The sequence below is a fragment of the Electrona antarctica genome, assembly GCF_951216825.1.
Source record: "Electrona antarctica genome assembly, chromosome: 10".
Classification (NCBI taxonomy): domain Eukaryota; kingdom Metazoa; phylum Chordata; class Actinopteri; order Myctophiformes; family Myctophidae; genus Electrona; species Electrona antarctica.
This window is the reverse complement of record NC_136791.1, coordinates 43,704,748-43,726,399: the sequence shown is the minus strand read 5'-3', so window position 1 is coordinate 43,726,399 and position 21,652 is coordinate 43,704,748. Positions and strand designations below refer to the sequence as shown.

The 21,652-nt window shown below is 42.9% G+C and overlaps 1 protein-coding gene across 4 annotated transcripts in view; it reads left to right on the top strand.

The window, feature by feature from the left end:
- Positions 1-4,567: 4,567 nt before the first annotated feature.
- wdr27 (WD repeat domain 27) overlaps positions 4,568-21,652 on the top strand; it is a 101,923-nt gene continuing 84,838 nt past the window's right edge. For 2 of the 4 annotated variants that reach the window (XM_079512445.1, XM_079512442.1), the window contains exons 1-12: positions 4,568-4,708; positions 5,600-5,766; positions 7,966-8,107; positions 8,558-8,682; positions 10,783-10,896; positions 11,296-11,347; positions 12,461-12,531; positions 12,984-13,113; positions 14,064-14,175; positions 15,941-16,032; positions 18,672-18,736; positions 21,252-21,388. In XM_079512445.1, the coding sequence (XP_079368571.1) occupies positions 4,660-4,708; positions 5,600-5,766; positions 7,966-8,107; positions 8,558-8,682; positions 10,783-10,896; positions 11,296-11,347; positions 12,461-12,531; positions 12,984-13,113; positions 14,064-14,175; positions 15,941-16,032; positions 18,672-18,736; positions 21,252-21,388 (1,256 nt within the window). In that variant the 5' untranslated portion in view covers positions 4,568-4,659. Of the gene's footprint in view, positions 4,709-4,855; positions 5,051-5,087; positions 5,767-7,965; positions 8,108-8,557; positions 8,683-10,782; positions 10,897-11,295; positions 11,348-12,460; positions 12,532-12,983; positions 13,114-14,063; positions 14,176-15,940; positions 16,033-18,671; positions 18,737-21,251; positions 21,389-21,652 lie in introns of those variants that run through there. The other 2 variants (XM_079512444.1, XM_079512443.1) reach the window with 2 other exon arrangements.

The following is a 21,652-nucleotide window of genomic DNA, read 5'->3' as shown; positions in this document are numbered from 1 at the left end:
ACCGTTTGTTTCACATCACTATTACATCACCTAATCAATATGAGTTAGACTTTAATATATTAGCGCCCCTCACTTCACACAGGTGTGATTTTTTATATTTTAAAGAGATAGGCATGTCTATGTCCATGTATGGCCTACTTGTGTGCAAGGCACAAGTTAGAAGCTCGACAGAGTGCATTTATAGTTTTCTCTGCCAGGCCGAAAGCGCGGCGAGACTGTTTTTCACCATCCGTCCGTCCGTGTCATTCTGCCAGTCATATGTAGCTAATCTCCGGCACTGTTGGCCTTATTGTAGTGAAACTGTGCACACAAGTACACTATCTGGATGGGCCTGTTATAGCGCCACCAGAGAGAGAATGACGGGACAGAAAACTGTGCAGTCATGTGACCCATGCAGCGCTCGAGAGTGTCAAGCTGGAGTTTTAAATTGTTTTGTTTTAAATGAGGGCGGCGCACATATCAGCAATTTCATGTGTCACTGTGTGCAACCTTACAACTTTCAAAGTATTGTACAGTGACAACTGAAGTCTCTGTAATGTTTATGTTATACTATTACTAAAAAAAGATCTAAAATAAGGTGATTTTAAGATCATTAAAGCTGGGCTGTTGCCTTTGCTTAACTGAAGTGACTGAAAGGCAAAGGCTATACTGCCCGCTCAGAAACCTAGAGGCACTCCGCTGCAGCATTGCAGAAACTCTTATTGTGCTCTTTCGAGACGTCAATGTAATGATACCATTTACAAATCAAAACACAAGGTATCCGGTGGTAACCTGTGATGTCTTCCTTCATTTGTCTAAATTGATTATTTTTTACAAAGGTCACAGTCATTAACAATAATGTTTGTTCATGCCTTGTCTACTCGACTCCCATGGAGTCCAGTGCATTCCGTGAACTTCCAGTCCAAGGCCTTTGTTATTATTAGGCTTCTCATGGCTGCCTGGAGCCGTCATAGAGCGTCGCAGTCCCGCCCCCTACCAGGGCCCAGGAAATTATTCTCTGTTCATTTTCCTCATAGACTTTTCAAAAAGTATTTATTTAAAGACCTTTTAAGCGTCGTACAAAGCCCGTCGTACACTTTTGTTGTTGTTTTTCTTCTTTGGAATTATTTGTTTGGTCCAAAATATTGTGTTTGTTGTCATGAGCTGTCACAACTCGAGTTGGCTTTGTCCACAGCGTAACCGTCTTTAAATAAATACTTTTTGAAATGTCTATGGGAAAAATGCATTGGGAATCATTTCCTGGGCCTGGCGTCGTCATGACAGGGGGCGGGACTGTGACGCGGGACTGTGGCGCTCTATTGGACTGGCCCAATGAAGTGAATGGAGTTGTCGCAACTCCATTTGCCACCAGGAGGCTGATTCTTGCAAAACACACTTTTTTACTTTGTATGCACAGTGCACACTCAGACTCCTAGAGGCCAAAGGCAAATCGGTACACATGATCTTTATAGTCATCACATTTCATCCTGATTGGCTAAGATTCACATCTAAAGTTTGCAGGGGTGGCTTGTTTTCAACAAAATGCCGCAAAGCATGAATGTAGCATACGATTGTCGTGAAAGGCAGATGATGAAATGGCACCATTTTTCATATTGATCTCCCTGACCTGGCACTCTGAGGAGCACTTTTTCTAGTTTAATCTTATTTTTATGCGAAATTTAGCATGCATATGCTTATAGCATACTTTCCAAGAAGAGAATGCCTGCAGTTTCTATTAGCTTGCCTTGGATTCCCCATTGATGATGCCACTGGTAGGCAGGTTTCTGAACAATAAACAGCCCTCCTCTGAGACAAAAAAGGTGCCATATTATAATGAGCATAGTGACGACCAAGATAGTTTCTAAATGGGTGATGTCGACCTTTAGGTACAAGCAAAAGTCCACCATAAAAGAACTAGACTCTGTTGAATGTGATGTCGGGAACACACTCATAAAATGCGCCAAGAATCACAGTATGCACTGAGCCATTGTCCCACCACCTTAACAACAGGCAGCACCCTGCTCATGCCCTCACTGATGTGAACACCCAGGGCTACCTGGAGCGGTAACGGGTACGGTCGCCCCTTTTCCATCTCGCCCCACTACTCTACCTATAGCAGTAACATAATTCATGTTGGTGAATATATAAACGGTATTATCATATTAATTTATAATTGTTGAGTTCACTCTGTATATCTATGGACATGATATAATAGCATGATGATGAATGTATAACGTGTGTGAGATATATGAGAGAGAGAGAGAGAGACAGAGAGATCAGGAGAGAAAAGTAGATCCATAATATAGCTTGAGAGAGAGAGAGAGAGAGAGAGAGAGAGAGAGAGAGAGAGAGAGAGAGAGAGAGAGAGAGTCACACTCAGGCGGCAAGGCCAAGGTGACTTCCAGGGTTGCGCTGATCCGCCTCGCTGGAACAACCTGGGGAGCCTCCGCTAAGACGCTGCGTATATCCACCCAAGCCCTGGTCTTCTCGGCAGCGGAATACTGCGCCCCAGTCTGGAGCAGAAGCCCCCATGCAAGAAAGGTTGATGTGGCAATAAACAACGCCCTCCGGATCATTACGGGATGCCTGAAGCCCACCCCTGTGTCTCACTTGCCAGTCCTTGCTGGAATAGCTCCGGCCGGCCTCCGACGGGAGGCTGCCACCCTCGTCCTGGCCAGGAAAGCCCAAAAGCAGGACTGGCACATCCTGCATGGCACCACCACAACTCCAGCGCCTCCAAGCAGACTCAGGTCTCGTCACCCCTACAACAGGGCAGCACAGGAGATGCTCAACTCCACCTCTGAGGACATCTCCAGAGATGCATGGCTGGCAGCAGCGTGGAAGCAGGAGTGGGAGTCAGCCGGGCCCTCCCGCATGCATCGGTACATCTGGGAACCAGGAGATGGCGCCATAGGAGGAGATGACCTACCTCGCCAGCAATGGACCACACTGAACCGCTTAAGAACTGGGGTTGGGCGCTTCAATGCATCGATGCAGAAGTGGGGATTAGCGGACAGTGCGGCATGCGAGTGCGGTGACCCTGAGCAGACCGCCGACCATATCATCAACACCTGCCCCTTATACAGACCACCCTCGGAAGCCAGCCTCTTTGACCTGGGACCAGAGATGCGGGCGTGGCTCCACGACACCGAGTTGGACCTCTGACGTTACACGAAAGAAGAAGGCGGCAGTGAGATTAATGCACCGGTGAAACGTTGTTAGTCCATTATCTATTTTATCCCCTTTATTCTGATAAAATGATGGTGAGAAGCCTACTTGTTGTATTTCACACAACAGTAGGCTTAATAAATCCCATTTTGGCGAACTGAAAGAGCTCTAGCACTGCACTAAACACTCAAACACCAACTTTATACACTTGATGCACATCTAATATGTAGGGCTTGTAGGCCATCACAATCACAATGGCGCCGGTAGGCGTGACAGCCTACCGTGACGTCAGCCTTGCATTCCCTATTAAAAAACATGGGCTGCCTACATGGAAGAAATGTGTTTAATAAAACTAAGTGGATTGTTTACGCAAGCACTGAAAGAAAGCAGTCACCGTCTCTGTCTCATGTTAATCTTTCTTGCTTTTACAGAGTACAGAGATCAACTACTATACAATCTGTATACAAATTAATTTCAGATTTCAGCAGGGAGAGGGAAGGAGATACTAAATTAACACTTTTCGCGGGCGAGTTGGTAAAGGGGCGAGTCGTTTGGTATCCCCTGGAGCAGCCCCGTTGATGTGAATGCACGGAGCATGTCTCCCTGCAGCAGATGGTGCGTGACTGCTGTAGTGCGGCCAGGCCCCCTAATCATGGACTGGTGTGAACTTAAGTAACTAAGTACATTTACTCAAATACTGTACTTAACTAAGATCATTGTAATGTGAAGCATATGTTTGTGACTTTATGTTACTTTCAGGTACTAACATTGTACAGTATGACACGAGATGCAGTCTACTGTCCTAAGGTATTTTCATATTTTAAAATATGGCACTTAATTGGCACCCTTTGAAAAAGATATGGACACCCCATACAGTAGCCCTATACTTACATTTGTAGAGTATTGCTAATTAGATTAGCTCACAGTTACATATATTGTTCTCATAGTATTAGTTACATAGAGAGACCTGCATCCTCATTCAAAGAGAGCTGTCATAGTCACAAACTCATACAATAAATAAATACCAGGCCAGCGTGAAGTGGCATCTTCTATAACATTCAGATTGTCCGTAACATATAAGGCCAAGGGTGAACGTCAACCTCACAATTTATGCAAATTATTTATGTGATTATAAGACATTAAGACTATCTACTGTCTGTGACAGTATTATTCCACAACTAGGTAGGTAGCCTACTGTTTTTCTGTCATACAGAACAACGAATTGAAGCACTCATTATATTATAGCAATACAATACCACATATAGTCCTAAAATGTAGCGTAAATGTGTATTTTCTTTTTCTTATGTGTGGAGTGGACTATGGCAATATTTATAATCACCTTTGATGAGATATCCTATGTGGTGTGTGTGTGTGTGTGTGCGGGCGTGTCTAGCCACTGACAGAGAATATTCACCAGCTGTCATCTGATCAGATTAGGCCTGTCTCACAGCCATTCCCCGCCCCCTTTCCAGACCTAGTGGCGTTGACGTGACGTCACTCCATAGACATTACATGTTAAAAGACGTACATTCAGAAGCCATAAACAACGCTTTTTCTGAAGGTAAACTTTATTCTATTTGGTTTAGCGGTCTTACCATCTTGTTTTCTTCATAATAATATTGGTCTTTTACATTTTAACATTTGGAAACGGCCTTAAATGGTGCAGAGAAAGCAGGTAGGGATGTAGCTCTGGTCCCTCATGGACCAGAGCGTATCCCTACCTGCTTTCTCAACTGGGGTAACGCTATCCTACACTACAGACTACATCCAAGATAACCTCGCGTCACCAGGCTTTACATCATCCAAGAGGAAGGGCAAGAAAGAGTACCTTCTCAGAAAGAGTGCAAGAGACTTGAAACGAAACTCTAGCAGGTCGATCCTGTTCCATGCAGTTGACTCTCTGGTACACTGCACTGGCTGTGTGTCAACTTCTTTCTGCTCTTTATAGTCATAGCCTACTCGAGTAGTGGGGGTGGGAAACATTAAGATTTCATACAAAGAGCCTGGTTGCATTGCTAGTGGGTTGGCTAATGGCTACTCAAGCACTTAATGCACCTATTGTGTCTTTTTATTTAGCTTATGATACGAATACGATAGAGTGAAAGGAAACCGAGGAGAGAGGAGGAGGTTCAGCTAAACTAGGCGATTGGCACAGAAAAAGTCACGTACCGGTGGGACTCGTTTTGGCTTAGGTTGTCATCTTGTGGTTTGATCGAGAAGAGCAAGCACAATTCATGTTGTTCTGCGTTGCCATGGCAACCAACGTGTTGTATTACAGCCAGGACGTCCTTCCAATTCCAAACAAACTTTGTCTTCTTGACTGTTAGACTTCTTTGTTTAGCACCATAACGAGCCAGTCATTTGCGATTGGATTCCCCCGACCCCTCCCCAGCTGGTATTACATTTGATATCGATAATGGCATCGTTTTCTTTTGAAACCGTCTGAACCTAGAACGTCTGTGGTGGAGAGGACCCATGATGATGATGACTGAGATGCTGTCGTTGACCTGTGACAGACTGATGTCTCACCGGCAGCTCGCATGCTGTGCCTCGCATTGTTGCATACCGTTGAATTGCAAAGAACTGCTCATTTACAGTAACCCAAACACCAGCAAGAAGGTGAGTGAGACAATCCTTATGGCAATTAAAAGGGGTGTGCATGATATTTATCTTAGCTAAAGATAAGTGTTAAATGGCTGTATATCCTGGTAGTATACTATAGGGTAATCATAGCCCCTTTCGGAACCCTCGGGTACCTTTTCTGAAGTTTGGACGCAGCACCCTAGGGTCCCTGACAGCTTATTCCACCCTCCATAGGATGCAGATGTACATACTCTCTGTTCACGGAGAGCGGCGGCGCCGCTTGAGTGTTGGTGAGATGTTTCAAAGATGCATAACACAGCTATAGGAGACAACGGAAACGTGGGCGAAACTGCATTAACCGCCGATGCCGTTAAGTATTCTCTGAAATTCTCTCTTCCTTACTTCCCATGTCCCGCCTCCCATGACACAACAGCATTATAAACATCCTGCATGTACGCGGTCGGCCAATCAGAGGCAGTAACTAGGACGTGCAGCTAGCCAGTCTCGGTGCGGGAGGCGGTACAATGGGAAGTCAAGGAAGTGAGGAAGAGAGAATTTCAGAGAAGCCAAAATAAAATAAAAAGATTAAAAATACTTAACGGCATCGGCGGTTAATGCGGTTTCGTTCACGTTTTCGTTGTCTCCTATAGCTGTGTTATGCATCTTTGAAACATCTCACCAACACTCAAGCGGCGCCGCCGCTCTCCTAGCCCCTCTCGGGACCCTACGTTGAAGTTTTCTGACATTTGAATGACTTTACACGTAGGGTCCCTCTCCAGTTCGTAAGCCCACAATAGGACGCAGCTGTACATAACCTCCGTTGCGGCCGTGCTGCGCTTTTTTGATGGGGGTTAGATGTTTCAAAAGAAGCATATAGGAGCTATAGGAGACAACGGAAACGTCAGAGAATTTTCCATTTTGGCAGCTCTGAAATTCTCTCTTCCTTCCTCCCTTGACTTCCTTATTGACATCCCATTGTACCGCCTCCAGCATCGACACTGGCTACAGTGGTGACAGAGCGATCAGGCAGGAACGTAGGGACGCGCAGCTAGCCAACCTGGCGCTGGAGGCGGTACCTATATGCTTCTTTTGAAACATCTAACCCCAATAAAAAAAAACGCAGCACGGCCGCAACGGAGGTTATGTACAGCTGCGTCCTATTGTGGGCTTACGAACTGGAGAGGGACCCTACGTGTAAAGTCATCCAAATGTAAGAAAACTTTAACGTAGGGTCCCGAGAGGGGCTACCGATCTCCGTGAACAGAGAGTATGTACATCTGCATCCTATGGAGGGCAGAATAAGCTGTCAGGGACCCTAGGGTGCTGCGTCCAAACTTCAGAAAAGGTAACCGAGGGTTCCGAAAGGGGCTAAGGTAATCATTGCGGGGGTCTTCAACGTTTTCCAGGCCAAGGTGTCATGAGAGTCGCGAGATGAAGCAGAGACCCCATATTGCATAAAATTGTGTTGCAGATTAAACTTTTTCACAGATGTAATAAATAACTTCATTATTCATAGACTTCTTTCACAGCAATAACAGTGTTGTGTAAATTAATGTTTGTTTACACAATTTATTTTCTATTAATATGTTGGATTCATGTTAATGTGCCAAATGGCACATGCCATTGTGTGAACCAAATGGACCATTGTGGGTCCATATGGTTCCATTTGTATACACACTGAGTCATGGGGTCCTTGAAAATATAACATTTGAGAACCATTTGTGGACTCATATGCCATAGTGTCGTAGTAAATCACAGTACATATTCTAAAGAAAAACCTGGAGACTTGACATTCAGCAATTGGGTAATTATGATCACAATAAGAACATGGTGTGTAAAACAGAACATCTAATATTTGTCCCGAATGATACCAAGTCTTTGCCACGGCCCATATGCAGACATATTGATGACCCCTTCTGCCGTTTCAATCAGTGTTTTCTGACTAAGCTTTCCAAAGGGTCAACAAATTGGAAATCTTTGTAATTGGCATTGCTTTTTCAAATTCAGTGTTTTATAGGCTATGCCCTTTTCAGAGGAACAGGACAACATTTGAACTTATACAGACATCGATAATTATTGGTTATTGACGAAAACAGAAATGTTAATATGGCCAGAAATGTTTTAACATTGCAAACAATGTTAAAAAAAAATTCATCATACAATGACGTATATGTGGCTTAGGTGGCTAATACAGGCAGTTGTTTTACATTTATTTGTCTGTATTGTCTGCTGCAGCCCTTACTACTTACAGGTCACCATGGGGACATAAGTGCCATGGTTTTTGGAACAGGTAAAGACCCAGTTCTTCTGTGCTCTGCCTCGGCTGATTACATCATAGTGTGGGATATTGAGCGCTGTCAGAAGAGAGCAGCAGAGGGTAAGAAAAGACATTGATTGAAAACATGTCTCTGTTTGCCATGGTCAGTCAACATGCATTAACAGGCTAAAATTCCTAAATTGATTCACTAATATCAGGTTTTTGTCATTATATTTCTAGTTCAACAATGGTTTAAACAGCATTGTAATCACTATGGCAACAATTTGCCACTTAACTGTTGAACAACCCCTTTGAAATGCCTCTGAGATTTGTGTAAACTGCAGCGCTAGTCTGGTTTTTACACCTGCCATGGTCCCAGGTCACCACCAGAGGGCACCCAAAGTTAAACTTAAGAGTTGCTATCAGCTGTCTTGTAAGGGTTACCTGTGTCATGTTCATTATGGCATCTTGTATTTAAATTCACTTTAGCCTTTTATTTGTTAGGTATTGTCTTACAGTATTGCCAGTTGGCATAATGGACTGCAGTGCAAATGTTACTGTTGTTTACAGGCCGGATTGCAGCTGGAACCATCATTGGGACTTCACTGGGTGAAGTGGACTACCTTGCTTTCAGTTTGTCTGATCAGCGCATAGCTGCCTGCTCTCGAAACACTGTATACATACTGAGCTCCAAGGTATGACATGTAACACAGAAGATCATACAAACTGCTCCATGGGGGGGGGGGGGGGGGGGGGGGCGGGCTATGTCTATTGAGAAATAGTTAAGCTCTATTGTAATTATCAAAGAAGCGCAGTGGGTTAGACAGCATTATAGGCAGACAAATGCGAACATGATGTCCTGCACAAATTATTTAGTCATTTCAAAATTGTAATTACTCTTCATGTGACCACCGCGCTCTGACTGTAGGTGCGCTACCCGTTCAAAACATATCAAAACTAGAAAAAGTGCCCTTCTGGGCACAGGTCTCCACCAGGTGGATAGGAGTGTGTGTGTGTGTGTGTGTGTGTGTGTGTGTGTGTGTGTGTGTGTGTGTGTGTGTGTGTGTGTGTGTGTGTGTGTGTGTGTGTCGCAACTTGGCCTGTTGTAGCGCCACCATGAGGCTGATTTGAAAACTGTGGCATTTCTTCCTCAGTCTAGTGGGAATATGCATGCACAGTTTCACCGCAATCGGATGCTGCGTTGAGGAGTTGTGGCGATTTGTACAAAACGGGTACAAAACGGGCTACTCCTGAAAACTTTAGAAGCCAAACGTAGCCAATAAGGATGGATAATTATGAGAAATCAAACAAATCACATGATCACGACATGACTATGGAGAGCATGTGTACCGATTTGCGTGAAATTTGGATGAAATCTGAAAGAGTAATATTAGAAAATGTGTTTTTCATATGTCGGCCTCCTGGTGGCGCTATAAAGAGCACATGTGCAAAATTCCAGGCAAAGGTTTTTCCTTGGCCTCTAGGGAGTGTGCATACAAGGTTTTACACAGATCGGTACAGTTATAGGTAAAAACACAAATCGGCCAGTTATAGCGCCACCATGAGGCTGAATTGAAAATATTCAAGTGGCATTTCTTCCTCGGCCTAGTGGTATTGTGCGTGCAAAATTTCACGGAAATCACACGATGTGTTCATGATTTGCAGCATTTTGTTTGAAACGGAGCACTCCTGCGAACTTTGGAAGCCAATCTTAGCCAATCAGGATGGAGTCTGAAAATCTGTAAGACATGTTTCGTTGAATGGCTCGTCTAGAGAGACTGTGTACCAATTGTTTGGACAAAATCTGTAGGTGTACTGTCAAAACATTTGTTTTGCACAAAGCGGCCTCCTGGTGGCGCTATAACAGGCCAATGTGAAAACTTTGGGGCAGAGGTTCAGCTCTGGCATTCAGGGAGTGTGTGTGCAGAGTATGGCTGCGATCAAGTCAACGGTGCCAGAGATTAGCTGTTCACAGACGGACGGACACACGGACGGACGGACAGAGTGCAAAACATACTCTCTCCCCATGCCTTCGGCCTGGTGGAGACAATAACGGTAGTGGGTCGCACACACCAGGGGCGGCGGTGGCTCAGGGGTAGAGTGGCTGGATGGTAACCGCAAGGTTGCCTGTTCGAACCCCGGCTCCCCCAGAGTTAGTGTCGAAGTGTCCTTGAGCAAGACACTGAACCCCTAATTGCTCCCGATGTGCTGGCTAGTGCCTTGCATGGTTTCTGCCGCCATTGGTGTATGAATGTGTGTGTGAATGGGTGAATTGATGCACAATCTATGTAAAGCGCCTTGGATAAAGGCGCTATATAAATGCACCATTTACTTCAGTTCAAAATATTTATTGCATTTTTGAACGGGGACAAACGTTTCGGCTATCCAGCCTTCATCAAAATTGTAATTACAACAGCAAACAAAGTTAACAACTCAAATAATTATCAAACATGCACAACCAAAAGCACACGTCCTCTTCGATCGATTATAGTCTACTACAGCATGAGACAGTGCAGGGCGTTAGGGGTTAATTGTCTTGCTCATGGACACTTCGACACGTACTAGTACTGGGCTGGCCGGGAGGCGAACCGGTGACCTTCTGAATACAATATGGCCTACCCACTGAGCTAGTTCTCAAATTGGGGCCAGGGTCAGGTTCAAAATGAACCCTTACAGGCCTGTAACAGGTCCTGTACAGGTCCTTGAAATTCAAATATTCAAGAACTCACTGCACTATACTAAGTCTGCCCCACGGAATGAAAATGAATTTGTCATATTTTTTTTCTCATCTCCAGAAAGAGGATGTGATGTGTACATTGACTGGTCATCTGGGTCCACTGACATGTGCAGAGTTCTGTCCCTGGAACATTGACATTCTAGTTACCACGTCAGAGGACCGAACATTCAAGGTACTATTGTTTACAATTCAGATAATCCTGTCAAACAGAACTTTTACTTATACAAGGAGTCATCGAAGGAGCTCCAGGGGGCCCCCAGCTAAATTTAGATGGATAGGAACCAAATGGACCCTTATTTGTCTGTAACAATTAACATTGCTTTTACAATATAAATTGGGGTCCCAGAGATAGAAATGCCATTAAATGGAGCCCCTAATAATCTTCTCTTATCCCTGGCATATCTTTTCAAATGGGTTAATAAGTGTCAATTTGGGGGTCCTTGACATACAAAGGTTAGAGAACCACTGACTTAATATATGTAGCTACACTGCACAAGGAAATGCGTTACTTGTGACATATTGTGTTGCAAGATGCGTAGAACGGATACTTAGCTGTATTCCTTTATTGCAGGTATGGGATTTAACAACAGAATGTGTCTACTACCAGTCCTTTGTCCTCTCAGGTATGATATGAACTGGAAACGTGAATGTCAATGTAGTGTAAAGTGTATGAATTTAATGCATTTATGTCACTGTTCAATCTCACTATGAGATATTAATACATTGTACACTTATTCATTTATTGAATGTTGCAAAAATACAGAAATTGATAACTAACTAACTAGTCTGATGACTCTGATGTTAAAGGAGAATTCCATGCTAGAAGGCTTTCTTACCTTTCATTTGTAGTTGTTACGTCCCCACCAAAGGGCTCCAGGTGTTATTTTGTGCAAAAGCGCATTATTGGCTATTTCCCCTACTATAAGCCCATATTGCATTGAATTGAATGGGGCATTGGGGTGTTGTGCTAATTCGCTTATTTCCATCGCTCAAAAATCTTTTTTTTGTATATGTCCTCTCTTCATAGTGTAAATAGTATCCCAATCGGCACACTTTACAACTTATTTCGATGGAAATAAGCGAATTAGCACAAAACCCAACCCACATTGAGCTAGGGCTTATATTAGGGGAATTGGCCAATAATGCACTTTTGCACAAAATAACAACTGGAGCTCTTTGGTGGGGACGTAACAACTACAAATAAAGGTAAGAAAGCCTTCTAGCATGGAATTCTCCTTTAAGGTTATTATATATAGTGTTTAGTTGTGTCTATTGCTCAGTGTGTGTGTGTGTCTAGTTTGTTATATTGCTCAGTGTGTGTGTGTGTGTCTATTGTGTTGCACAGCATCTCCCAGGGGGTCTCCAGATGATCAGCTTAATGTTCAATGTTGTTTTCTCATTCGATAGTAAACAAACCAACATACAGTATCTGCACATTTCCAATGTTAAGGACCCTTTTACCCGAGAAAAAGGCAAACATTTTGAAAATAGCTGATAGCTGACAACGCCTTGCATTAATGTAAGCTTATAGATCAGCTATTTTCACACTATTTATCTATAGAACATTTCCAAGTGCTCATCGGGATGGGGGAGGCGGTCCCCAGTTCAAGTATGATTACTTTGGGGTTGTTGAGAACCATTTTTGCACAGCATCTCCATTTGCTCAGCGTGTGTGTGTGTGTATTGTGTTGCACAGCATCTCCATTTGCTCAGCGTGTGTGTATTGTGTTGCACAGCATCTCCATTGCTCAGCGTGTGTTTCCTGGAGGACAGCAGGCAGCTCATCACTGGCTCTTCTGAGGGACAGGTCAGTCACATGCACAAAGTACGGCTGATCCCTCGTGGCTAGCATATTATGATAATCTTGATTATTTGTTATTTATTTAAGAATCAAGATTATTAACCACGTGTGCCTGATTTGTGCTTTGGGTGTTTTTGAAAATGTTTGGGGGAAAAAATTGAAACGTAAATGGGGACGCCAGAGGGGGTGACAGTGGTTGTTATGGAAATGGATTGTACAATGTTCTGCTTGATTAATGCCAAGGCGATGAGCATAAGGTGCATCAGCTGACCAAATAAGATGCTTGAATTTATTGGCAAGCTTCCCAATGACATAATCATGAAACCACGATTTTTAATAGTTTTCGATGAAATGTTCAGCCCTACCATGAACTGCCTCTCATACGGATGATAACTATCGCCAAAACCCAATGATGACCCCCCCTTAATTAACACAAGTCAATCCATGTTCTGCTTTAGGTGTGGTGCTTTTCTCTCCCTGATGACCACAAGTGTCACTTGGTTACCAGGATGGACCTTCAGAAGATGCAAAAGAGACTTGAAAGGCAGCTCGACACTGCTGCTGCCAACAGGCCAGGTGGTGTTACAGGTGTGTCAAAGTAACAAGCAGGGGTGAAAGTGGACCGGAACGGTCCGGAACGCCGTTCCGGTAAAGGATTCAGCGCCCTGAGGGCGAGGGGCGAGGGCGCATCCACCCCCTCCGCATGCACGCGCGGGGGTCAACATATGGAATGAATTCTGTACTGGCCATATGGAGCGTGTCTTGAGTGTACAGGGTTTGATGTCAGAGCAACATGGAATGTCAGAACAGGTCAGGTCCTTACATGTATATGGAGATCTAAGGGTGGCAGCGGGGGCAGTGTCCTGAGTGTACAGGGTTTGATGAGGTCTGGCCATATATGGAGCGTGTCTTGAGTGTACAGCATTTGATGAGGTCAGATCATCATATGGAATGTCAGAACAGGTCGGGCTTGCTGATAACGCTAGTTTTACTCTAATAACTTTGGGGCGAGTAAGTCTAGAGTTTGAATGGACAGGTATCAGTCAAAAGGGAGACATCAAAGAGGAAGGGCGGGTGGGGCTGGATCAACATATGGAATGTCAGAATAGGTCAGCTCCATATATGGAGATCTAAGGGTTTGAGGTCAGATGTAGAGTTGCTGGCTGGCTCCATATATGCAGATCTAGGTGATACAGTCTTCTCCATGTTTGGCTATCCAGGGTTTGATGAGGTCAGTGTTGTGATCTTCATATATGGAGACGGCTATATATGGAGCATGTCACGAGGCATGATGACTGACGGCCATATATGGTGGTGTGACGTGTCACAAGGCGTGATGTCACGAGGCGTGACTGACTGAGTGAAGGGTTTTTCAGGTTTTCATAGTAATCTGGGACCTACGGTCGCATTAACCTGCCACTGTGCCAAAATGCATGTCCAAGAAGAAAATGAGTAAATGAGTTAATCCAAATTTACTGTCAAAATGAACACTGCCCTTTACATTGGTGTAACTACTGTATATAAATGTGTCCCTCTAGGAGTCATGCAAGAACAGCAAACACATTCTGATATAGTGGAGACTTCAAAACCTGTCCTCAGAATGTCGTTTTGCAGCTCGCTGACTGGCACTAGAGATATGGAGAAAAACAGGTTTGACAGTCTTTTTGAATAATACCTACAGCAGGGTTCCCCAATAGGCGGCCCACGGGCCATTTGCGGCCCGCGGAGCGCCCCCTTGTGGCCCCTGGAAGAATTTAAAAAATAAATAAATAAATGGCATTAAATGGGGGTCAGTAGCCTATGCATGTCAAACTAGGCACCCCCTCAAGGACCACTGGTGGTCCCCGGACCACTGGTTGAGAACAATTTTTTATTAATTCATGAAAAAATAAAAAACCCAATTTTTTGCACGTGCGGACTCAGCCCCCAGCCTGGTTCCCTAGTAAAAATATGGCCCTTGAGGAAAATGAATTGGGGAACCCTGACCTACAGTATGCAGCTCATTCTAATCTAAACCAGTGGTTCTCTCAACCTGTGGGTCATGATCTCCGGGGGGGGGCTGCCATTTTCACAATATTAATCTGTGAAGTCGAACTAAATGTAATGCCTCAACTCCTACATTCCGTGTGCTTGTCAGGGTGGGTTGGGTTGGTCCCCAGTTCAAATATGATTATTTTGGAGGCCTAAAAAGGTTGCGAACCACTGATCTAAACATAATATTGTGCTTGTGGTGCAATAAAGTTTGTCATCTAATGTGACTTCACCAACTAAAACTTGTTTTGCGCACTTATTTGACACAGCCACAGTCGCAAGCCCAAATTGTTCCGGGAAAATAATCTAATATATATTCGGACATCCAAATGATAGTTTAGTATGTCATAATACATATATTGCTATATGTTCTATAGCTACACTTAATGTCATGCTGTCAACTAAGTCTGGCAGCAGTTTTAAAGGCACGTCTTCTTTATTAGTACAGCTTAATGGCTATGCGTGTTTCCATAATGTTCAGAGGAAACCTTAGTGGCATTAACTACTTCACGCTGTCAAAACATTTGACGCTGCCAGCTTAAGGAGGAACTTGTTTCAGACCCCAGTCTGTGACCTTAATTTATTATGTTAGGACAAATTATCTCAAAGCGCCATCTACACTCTACTCTCGTTCCAGTCAGAGGCTTCAGCCTGCACTACAGTGGATACGTATAGCTAACCACCATGGCCAAATGTGCATATTTGTGTCAGGGATTTTAGCAGGTGAAATGGTCAGATTAGATAACAATATAGTTCTTCTTATGGGGATACGGTACTTTGGTTGATATGGTGTCAAAGAGGTTTTAAAAAGAAAAAAATCTTTCTTCTCCTCACTGCTCCTCACCTCACCTCACCCCACCATCTTTGTAGGCAGCGTGAGATGGCAACAGTTTCCATCATCTTGTGTGTAAAGCCTACATGATTTACACTGCATTAAGTGAAGGGAAAATCCAGACTTGGATCGAACCTCAGTCCCATGGTGTGCACTGCTTGCCATTCCATCACATGCGCATGTTTTCCTTCAGTATGTGGTTACATTGTCTTCCCTGCTCAGATGCCTTTTGAAGCCAAGTCCTCCTTTAACCACAAACCAGATTTTTCTTTCTTTTTGAGTGGTGTAAACCACTCCTACGACTGGCTTTGTTAGTCTGTCTGTGCAGAAAAAATGAGCATGGTTGCTACGGTCACCCAGTTCACCCGGGTGTGATTTCATTACGTCAGACATTACGTCAGATCAGAGCTGATCAGGCTATATAAGACCTTACACCACTCAGTTCACACGGGTGTGATTTCTATTTTATACGTTGTCGTACGACATCTCGCTCGAAAATAGATCTGCCATTTTAATTTAAGTTAGTTTTGCTTTCCTATGGGTCCCTTGCAGGAGAAACGGCTGCTTGTGGATTGGAAGCTCTGATGGCTTGTACCTGGTTGACCTGGCAACCTCAGACCTCCTCGCTGTCATATATTTTAAAGGTACGCTATGCCAGTGATTCCCAACCTGTGAGCCAGGGTCCACCGTTGGGCCAAGAGGATATTGCATACTCTGTGCTATGCAGTAAAACCCTTAAAGCTGCACGTATGTAACTTTCCTCTTCTACCTCTTGAAAGTAAGTGCTGATATTTAGTTTTTTTTGCCATTGAGCTAATATGTGTGCTCGGGGGATGAATTGAATCGTGACCTTCAGGTCAAAATTTGTGTCTACTAGGTGAGACATGATCCTTTGCTGCATTCACATGGGCAAAGATACAGTCTACTATTCATTGTCAATGGAAGCCAGCAACATGAAGATGCAAAGATGCATCCAACGTTTGTACTGTAGCTGCTAACAAAGCTACAAAAACGTTGAGAGCTGGTTTCAACTTAAAAATCACACCTGTGTGAAGTGAGGGGCACTAATATATTAAAGTCTAACTCATGTTGATTAGGTGATGTAATGGTGATGTAAAACAAACGGTGCAAACACAAACATTAAATGCCATTAACAATAAAGAGACAATATGACATAATGAGGGACAATATGATGTAAATGTTTCTGTAAATGTTCCCTTCATTGTCAATGGCGTTTTTAAAACGAACATTAGCGCCCCTCAAAAATACAAATACGCTGTGTAGCTTTGCATCTTTGTGTCTTGTATTTGCCTGTGTGAACGCAGCATTTGACATGACCTAAATGTCTCAATAGAAGGGCAGCGAGACATCCAAGGTTCATGTTTTAGGTTGTTGTTGTTAGAGAAATTAAAAGATGAGTGTATTTTGTGTAAAAAAAAAAATAATTTGCTGCTTTCTTTCGTTTTAGGAATTACTTGCGCAAGCAGAGCGCGCAAGTACTAGTTTCGCCCGACGATGCGTATGCACCGTCCCAGCAAATTATGTACTGACTACTGAGCTAGCTATATCAGATATACCCTGACGTCATTTGCTGGGACGGTGCATACGCATCAAGAGTAACCACAGTATACCGCTAATTAACTTACAAATTACATATACATATACATAGGAACATTACCTCCAATTTTCCCGACACTAAAACATATCGTCATTACGTCACCATCAAAAACCAATTACATTCTGGCATTGGGTCCTTTAATCCATATATTTATTACGTCATCATTGAGAGCTAGTGATCATTGAGAGCTACCTATACCAGTTATACCCTGACGTCATTTGCTGGGACGGTGCATACGCATCAAGAGTAACACAGTATACCGCTAATCAACTTACAAATTACATATACATATACATAGGAACATTACCTCTAATCCTCCCGACACTAAAACATATCGTCATTACGTCACCATCGAAAACCAATTACATTCTTAGGTACGTAGCAAATAGCTAAACCTAATAATTCAATATTTCAATCGTTCTTTCAAAGAGAAGTTGAGATTTGACAGTTTGTAGCAGTCGACAGCACTTGCGCGCTCTGCTTGCGCACTAGTTGGCCATTTATGGCCTACTTGTGTGCAACAAGCAAGTAGGTACTCGACAGTGCAGTTCTAGTTTTAGCTGTTTTTGACGGGGGCGGGGGCATTCGAACATGGGGCTAAATATACATGTATTTTTTTTACAAAATATTTATAGCGATTTCTTTTTTTATTATTTACTATAGTCTTACTAGACCCCAATAAATTACATTTGGTCACAAAATATCATGGGATCTACTGAATGTGTCAAACTGACATATTGAGCCTATGACACACAATGTGGCTTCCCCCCAGTAGGCCTCATTCACATTTAGTAGATCCTGTGATCTTTTGTGGCCAGATGTAATTTCTTGGGGTCTAGTAGGACTATAATAAATAATACAAAAATAAATCGCCATAAAATGTTGTTAAAAAAAGACTTATTTAGCCCCATGTTCGAATGCCCCCGCCCCCCTGTCAAAAACAGCTAAAATCCCTAAAACGAAAGAAAGTACACTCATCTTTTAATTTCTCTAACAACCTAAAACGTGAACCTTGGTTGAAAAAAACTAAAGTTGTCCTTCAACATAAATGTGTATTCATTAAAAAAAATAAAAGGTTAGATAGTGCCCTTTAACTGAGCGTGCACCAATGGAACCATGCATAACCATAACATAGCCATGAACAAGGAGATAGTACTTAGTTTAGACAGTTTTTGGTTTAGACTAGTCATTGGTTAGACCAGCCATTAGTCCTACAACTACAACCACAACCACAAACCCTCACCCTAAACCTAAACTCCCACGGGGCAGCACACCTAAACCTAACCTTAACCCATGTCTAACCAATGACTAGTCTAAACTAAGTATGCACCCCGATAGAATGCCTGATACAGCTAGGGTGCATACTGGGGCATTAAGCAACTAGTCAACTAGTTTACTAGTCGACTAGTAAATCCACTAGTCGACCTTGTTGGTACTAGTTGACTAGTTGATAAGAAAATAAATAATACGTTTTTTTCCTGATTTTGTAGGCCTCAAGATCAGGTAGATTATAGTTAAAGTCACCAATGTACACAGTTTTTAAATGTACAAATATTTATTTCCAAATTACATAATGGGTAGTTAAACAACTAGTCAACTAGTAAAAATGACTAGAAGTGAATGCCCTAGTGCATACAGTACAATATGTGTGTTGTTTGTTCACAGAGTTCCCCAAGGTCAGCATCTCCATGGCAGGGTCATGGTCCATCTCTCCAGGAAGACAGAACAGCGTAAGTATCTCTAATATCAATGTATGTTGACAACAAATGCATAAAGTCGTGGAATATATATTGACATTAGACAACTGTACCTGCACCTCAATCTTCTATTAACACTAGTCTTTCGTTAATTTCATAGACTAAAACTAGGACGAAATGTACTGACATTTTGTCAACAAATAAAAACTAGACTAAAATGTTGGAGGGACTAGTGGTGGAGAAGAGATCCAGTAGAACTAACAAGTCATTTTACGTTTGGTTGTGTGCAGGTGTCATGCTTCGAAAATAGCAGATCTACAAGCGCACGACACTTTGCAGAGCAACGTGGTGTGAGCTTGGAGATCGGCTATTTTCGGCACAAATGTATAAATCAGGCATTACGATGCCATCGAGGCCCGCCAAGTTGATTTATGTCGAGACTAAATCAACTGTAGCTTTAGTCGACTAAACTCTCATGATATTTAGTTGACTAAAAATATACAAAGTAAAACATTTCAGATGATTAAAATGTGAATTTTATTCTAAAATTTGCTGTCAACACCGGTCCATACTCATATTTCCACCCACTGTCTGTCCAGGCTATGGGACCGTGACTGCAACTACAGATCCTGTAGAACCACCCTCAAAATGAGTTTAGAGCTTGTAGATCTGCCATTTTCTTGTTTTCCTGGAAAGTTTTGGACATGCAGTTGCCACCTGACAGCAACAATATGCCAATGGTCAATAAATGGTAAATGGGGCATTTATATAGCGCCTTTATCCAAGGTGCTTTACATAGATTGTGCATTACATTCACCCATTCACACACACATTCATACACCGATTGCGGCGGAAGCCATGCAAGGTACCAACCAGCACATCGGGAGCAATTTTGGGTTCAGTGTCTTGCCCAAGGACACTTCGACATGTAGACAGGAGGAGCTGGGATTCGAACCGCCAACCCATGGATCATTGGACGACCTGCTCTACCTCCTGAGCCACAGTCGCACAGTCAATGCCTGTGTGCAATTTCAGCCAGACTGGTCAAACTGCTGCGGGGAAAAAGGGATGAGGACAGACAGAGGAATCTTCCTACTTGAGGATACAAGTAGGAAGATTCTCCTGCTAGAACATTTTGTAGACTTATTACATGTGGATGTTTGCTTTTGTTTCCTATACTGATCTTTGAATATCATAGGATGCAGTGATGCACATGCATCAAACTTTTGGTATTTTTATAACACTGCAATTAGCAGTTTACGGTTTCACAAGGCCAAGATTATGAGAAATGTAAAAGCTTTTACGAGGCTTGACTGTGGCCTGCCCTGCAGTGCATGCTGAAGTAAAGTGAATGTTTCTGCTCCAGCAACGATGCAATTATGTGCTACTTACGGAGCAAAGTAAAAGCTTCATACCTTCTCTTGCCCTCCTCTTTATTTTTGCCTATACATTAATTTTCAACCTAAGCTTAATTGGTTTCTTATTCTTTAAAAAACAAACACTATAATGCCATTTTTCTTTTTTTTTAAACTTTTAATAATTCATTTATTTCTCAGTTTTTGAGTATACAGGTTTAATGTTTGTTTTTAGTTCAATGTTTGTTTTAAAAACGCCATTGACAATGAAGGGAAAATGTATGTCATCTTGTCCCTAACACAAACATTAAATGCCATTAAAGGGACATTTCACCCTTTTTGCATAAACATATATGTTAATGACGTTTAGACGATTTAGAACACTTTCCTGGGGGTCTTTATGTGGTTTTAGATATTTTAGATTGTAGCAGTGAGCCCAGTGTCTCTGATGTCATGGACACTGGGCTCACTTACTTCCTGGACTACAATTCCCATAATGCTTTGGTGCACTGCTCCTCCGTCGATAGGGGGAGGGCTGTCTTACTGAGACAACATGTAGTCCAGGAAGTAAGTGAGCCCAGTGTCCATGACATCAGAGACACTGGGCTCACTGCTACAATCTAACCACATATTACACACACAAAGACCCCCAGGAAAGTGTTCTAAATCTTCTAAACGTCATTAACATAATATATATTTTTGCAAAAAGGGTGAAATGTCCCTTTAACAATAAAGATAATTTTATGTTTGTTTTGTCACCGTTTGTTTTGCATCACCGATACAATACAAAGAAACAATACAATACAAATAAATCACACCCATGTGAAGTGAGGGGCGCTCTATCATCATACATCATCATACATCATCTCATTCTCACTTTTCAGTCTTCACTCTTCTGCCCTCACTTTTATCTTACAATGTATATACTTTGCTCAGCCAATCAAATCATCGCTATGGAGTACCCGTGGCGCAATCGTTATGGGATGCTCAACCAATGGCACATCTCTCACCCAAGCATTCCGGCCAATCACAATTTGCATCCGTCTTCACTTTTGTCTTCAATGTTTGCGTTTACACAAACCCGGAAAGCTGGGCATAGGAGGGGCTAGCGCCCCTCAAAGTATAGAATATGGCTTAAATGGTTAATCAATTATATGCTTGCTTAAATGTGCCTCCTCTGCCCTGGGTCACAGACGGTGTGCTTAGTGAGCTCCATGTTCGCTCCTTGTGTGGTCCTGCTGGAGGTCCAAATGCCAGACTCCGTAGACGGCCTGCGTGACCTCCTGAGGCCGAACTGGACAGGAGGTGAAGACCTCACAGTGGTCCCAAGGTAATAATTGACTAGAAGTGTCTATTTGTACGTCACCTGGTTTCTGTGTTGTGCATACTGTGGTGAATGTTCACAAATATACGTGTGTAAATAACAGAAACGGAATAGAATGTGATCATTTCATCGCCATGTAGCTCAGCATGCACTGCCCCTGCACGTCTCTGGTTTTGTAAACCTGTAATTACGGAGCAGTAGCAACATTTTGGTGTAATTGTCAGATGCCAACTTGTTGCGCAAGCAAGACCTAACCAAACGCACACAATG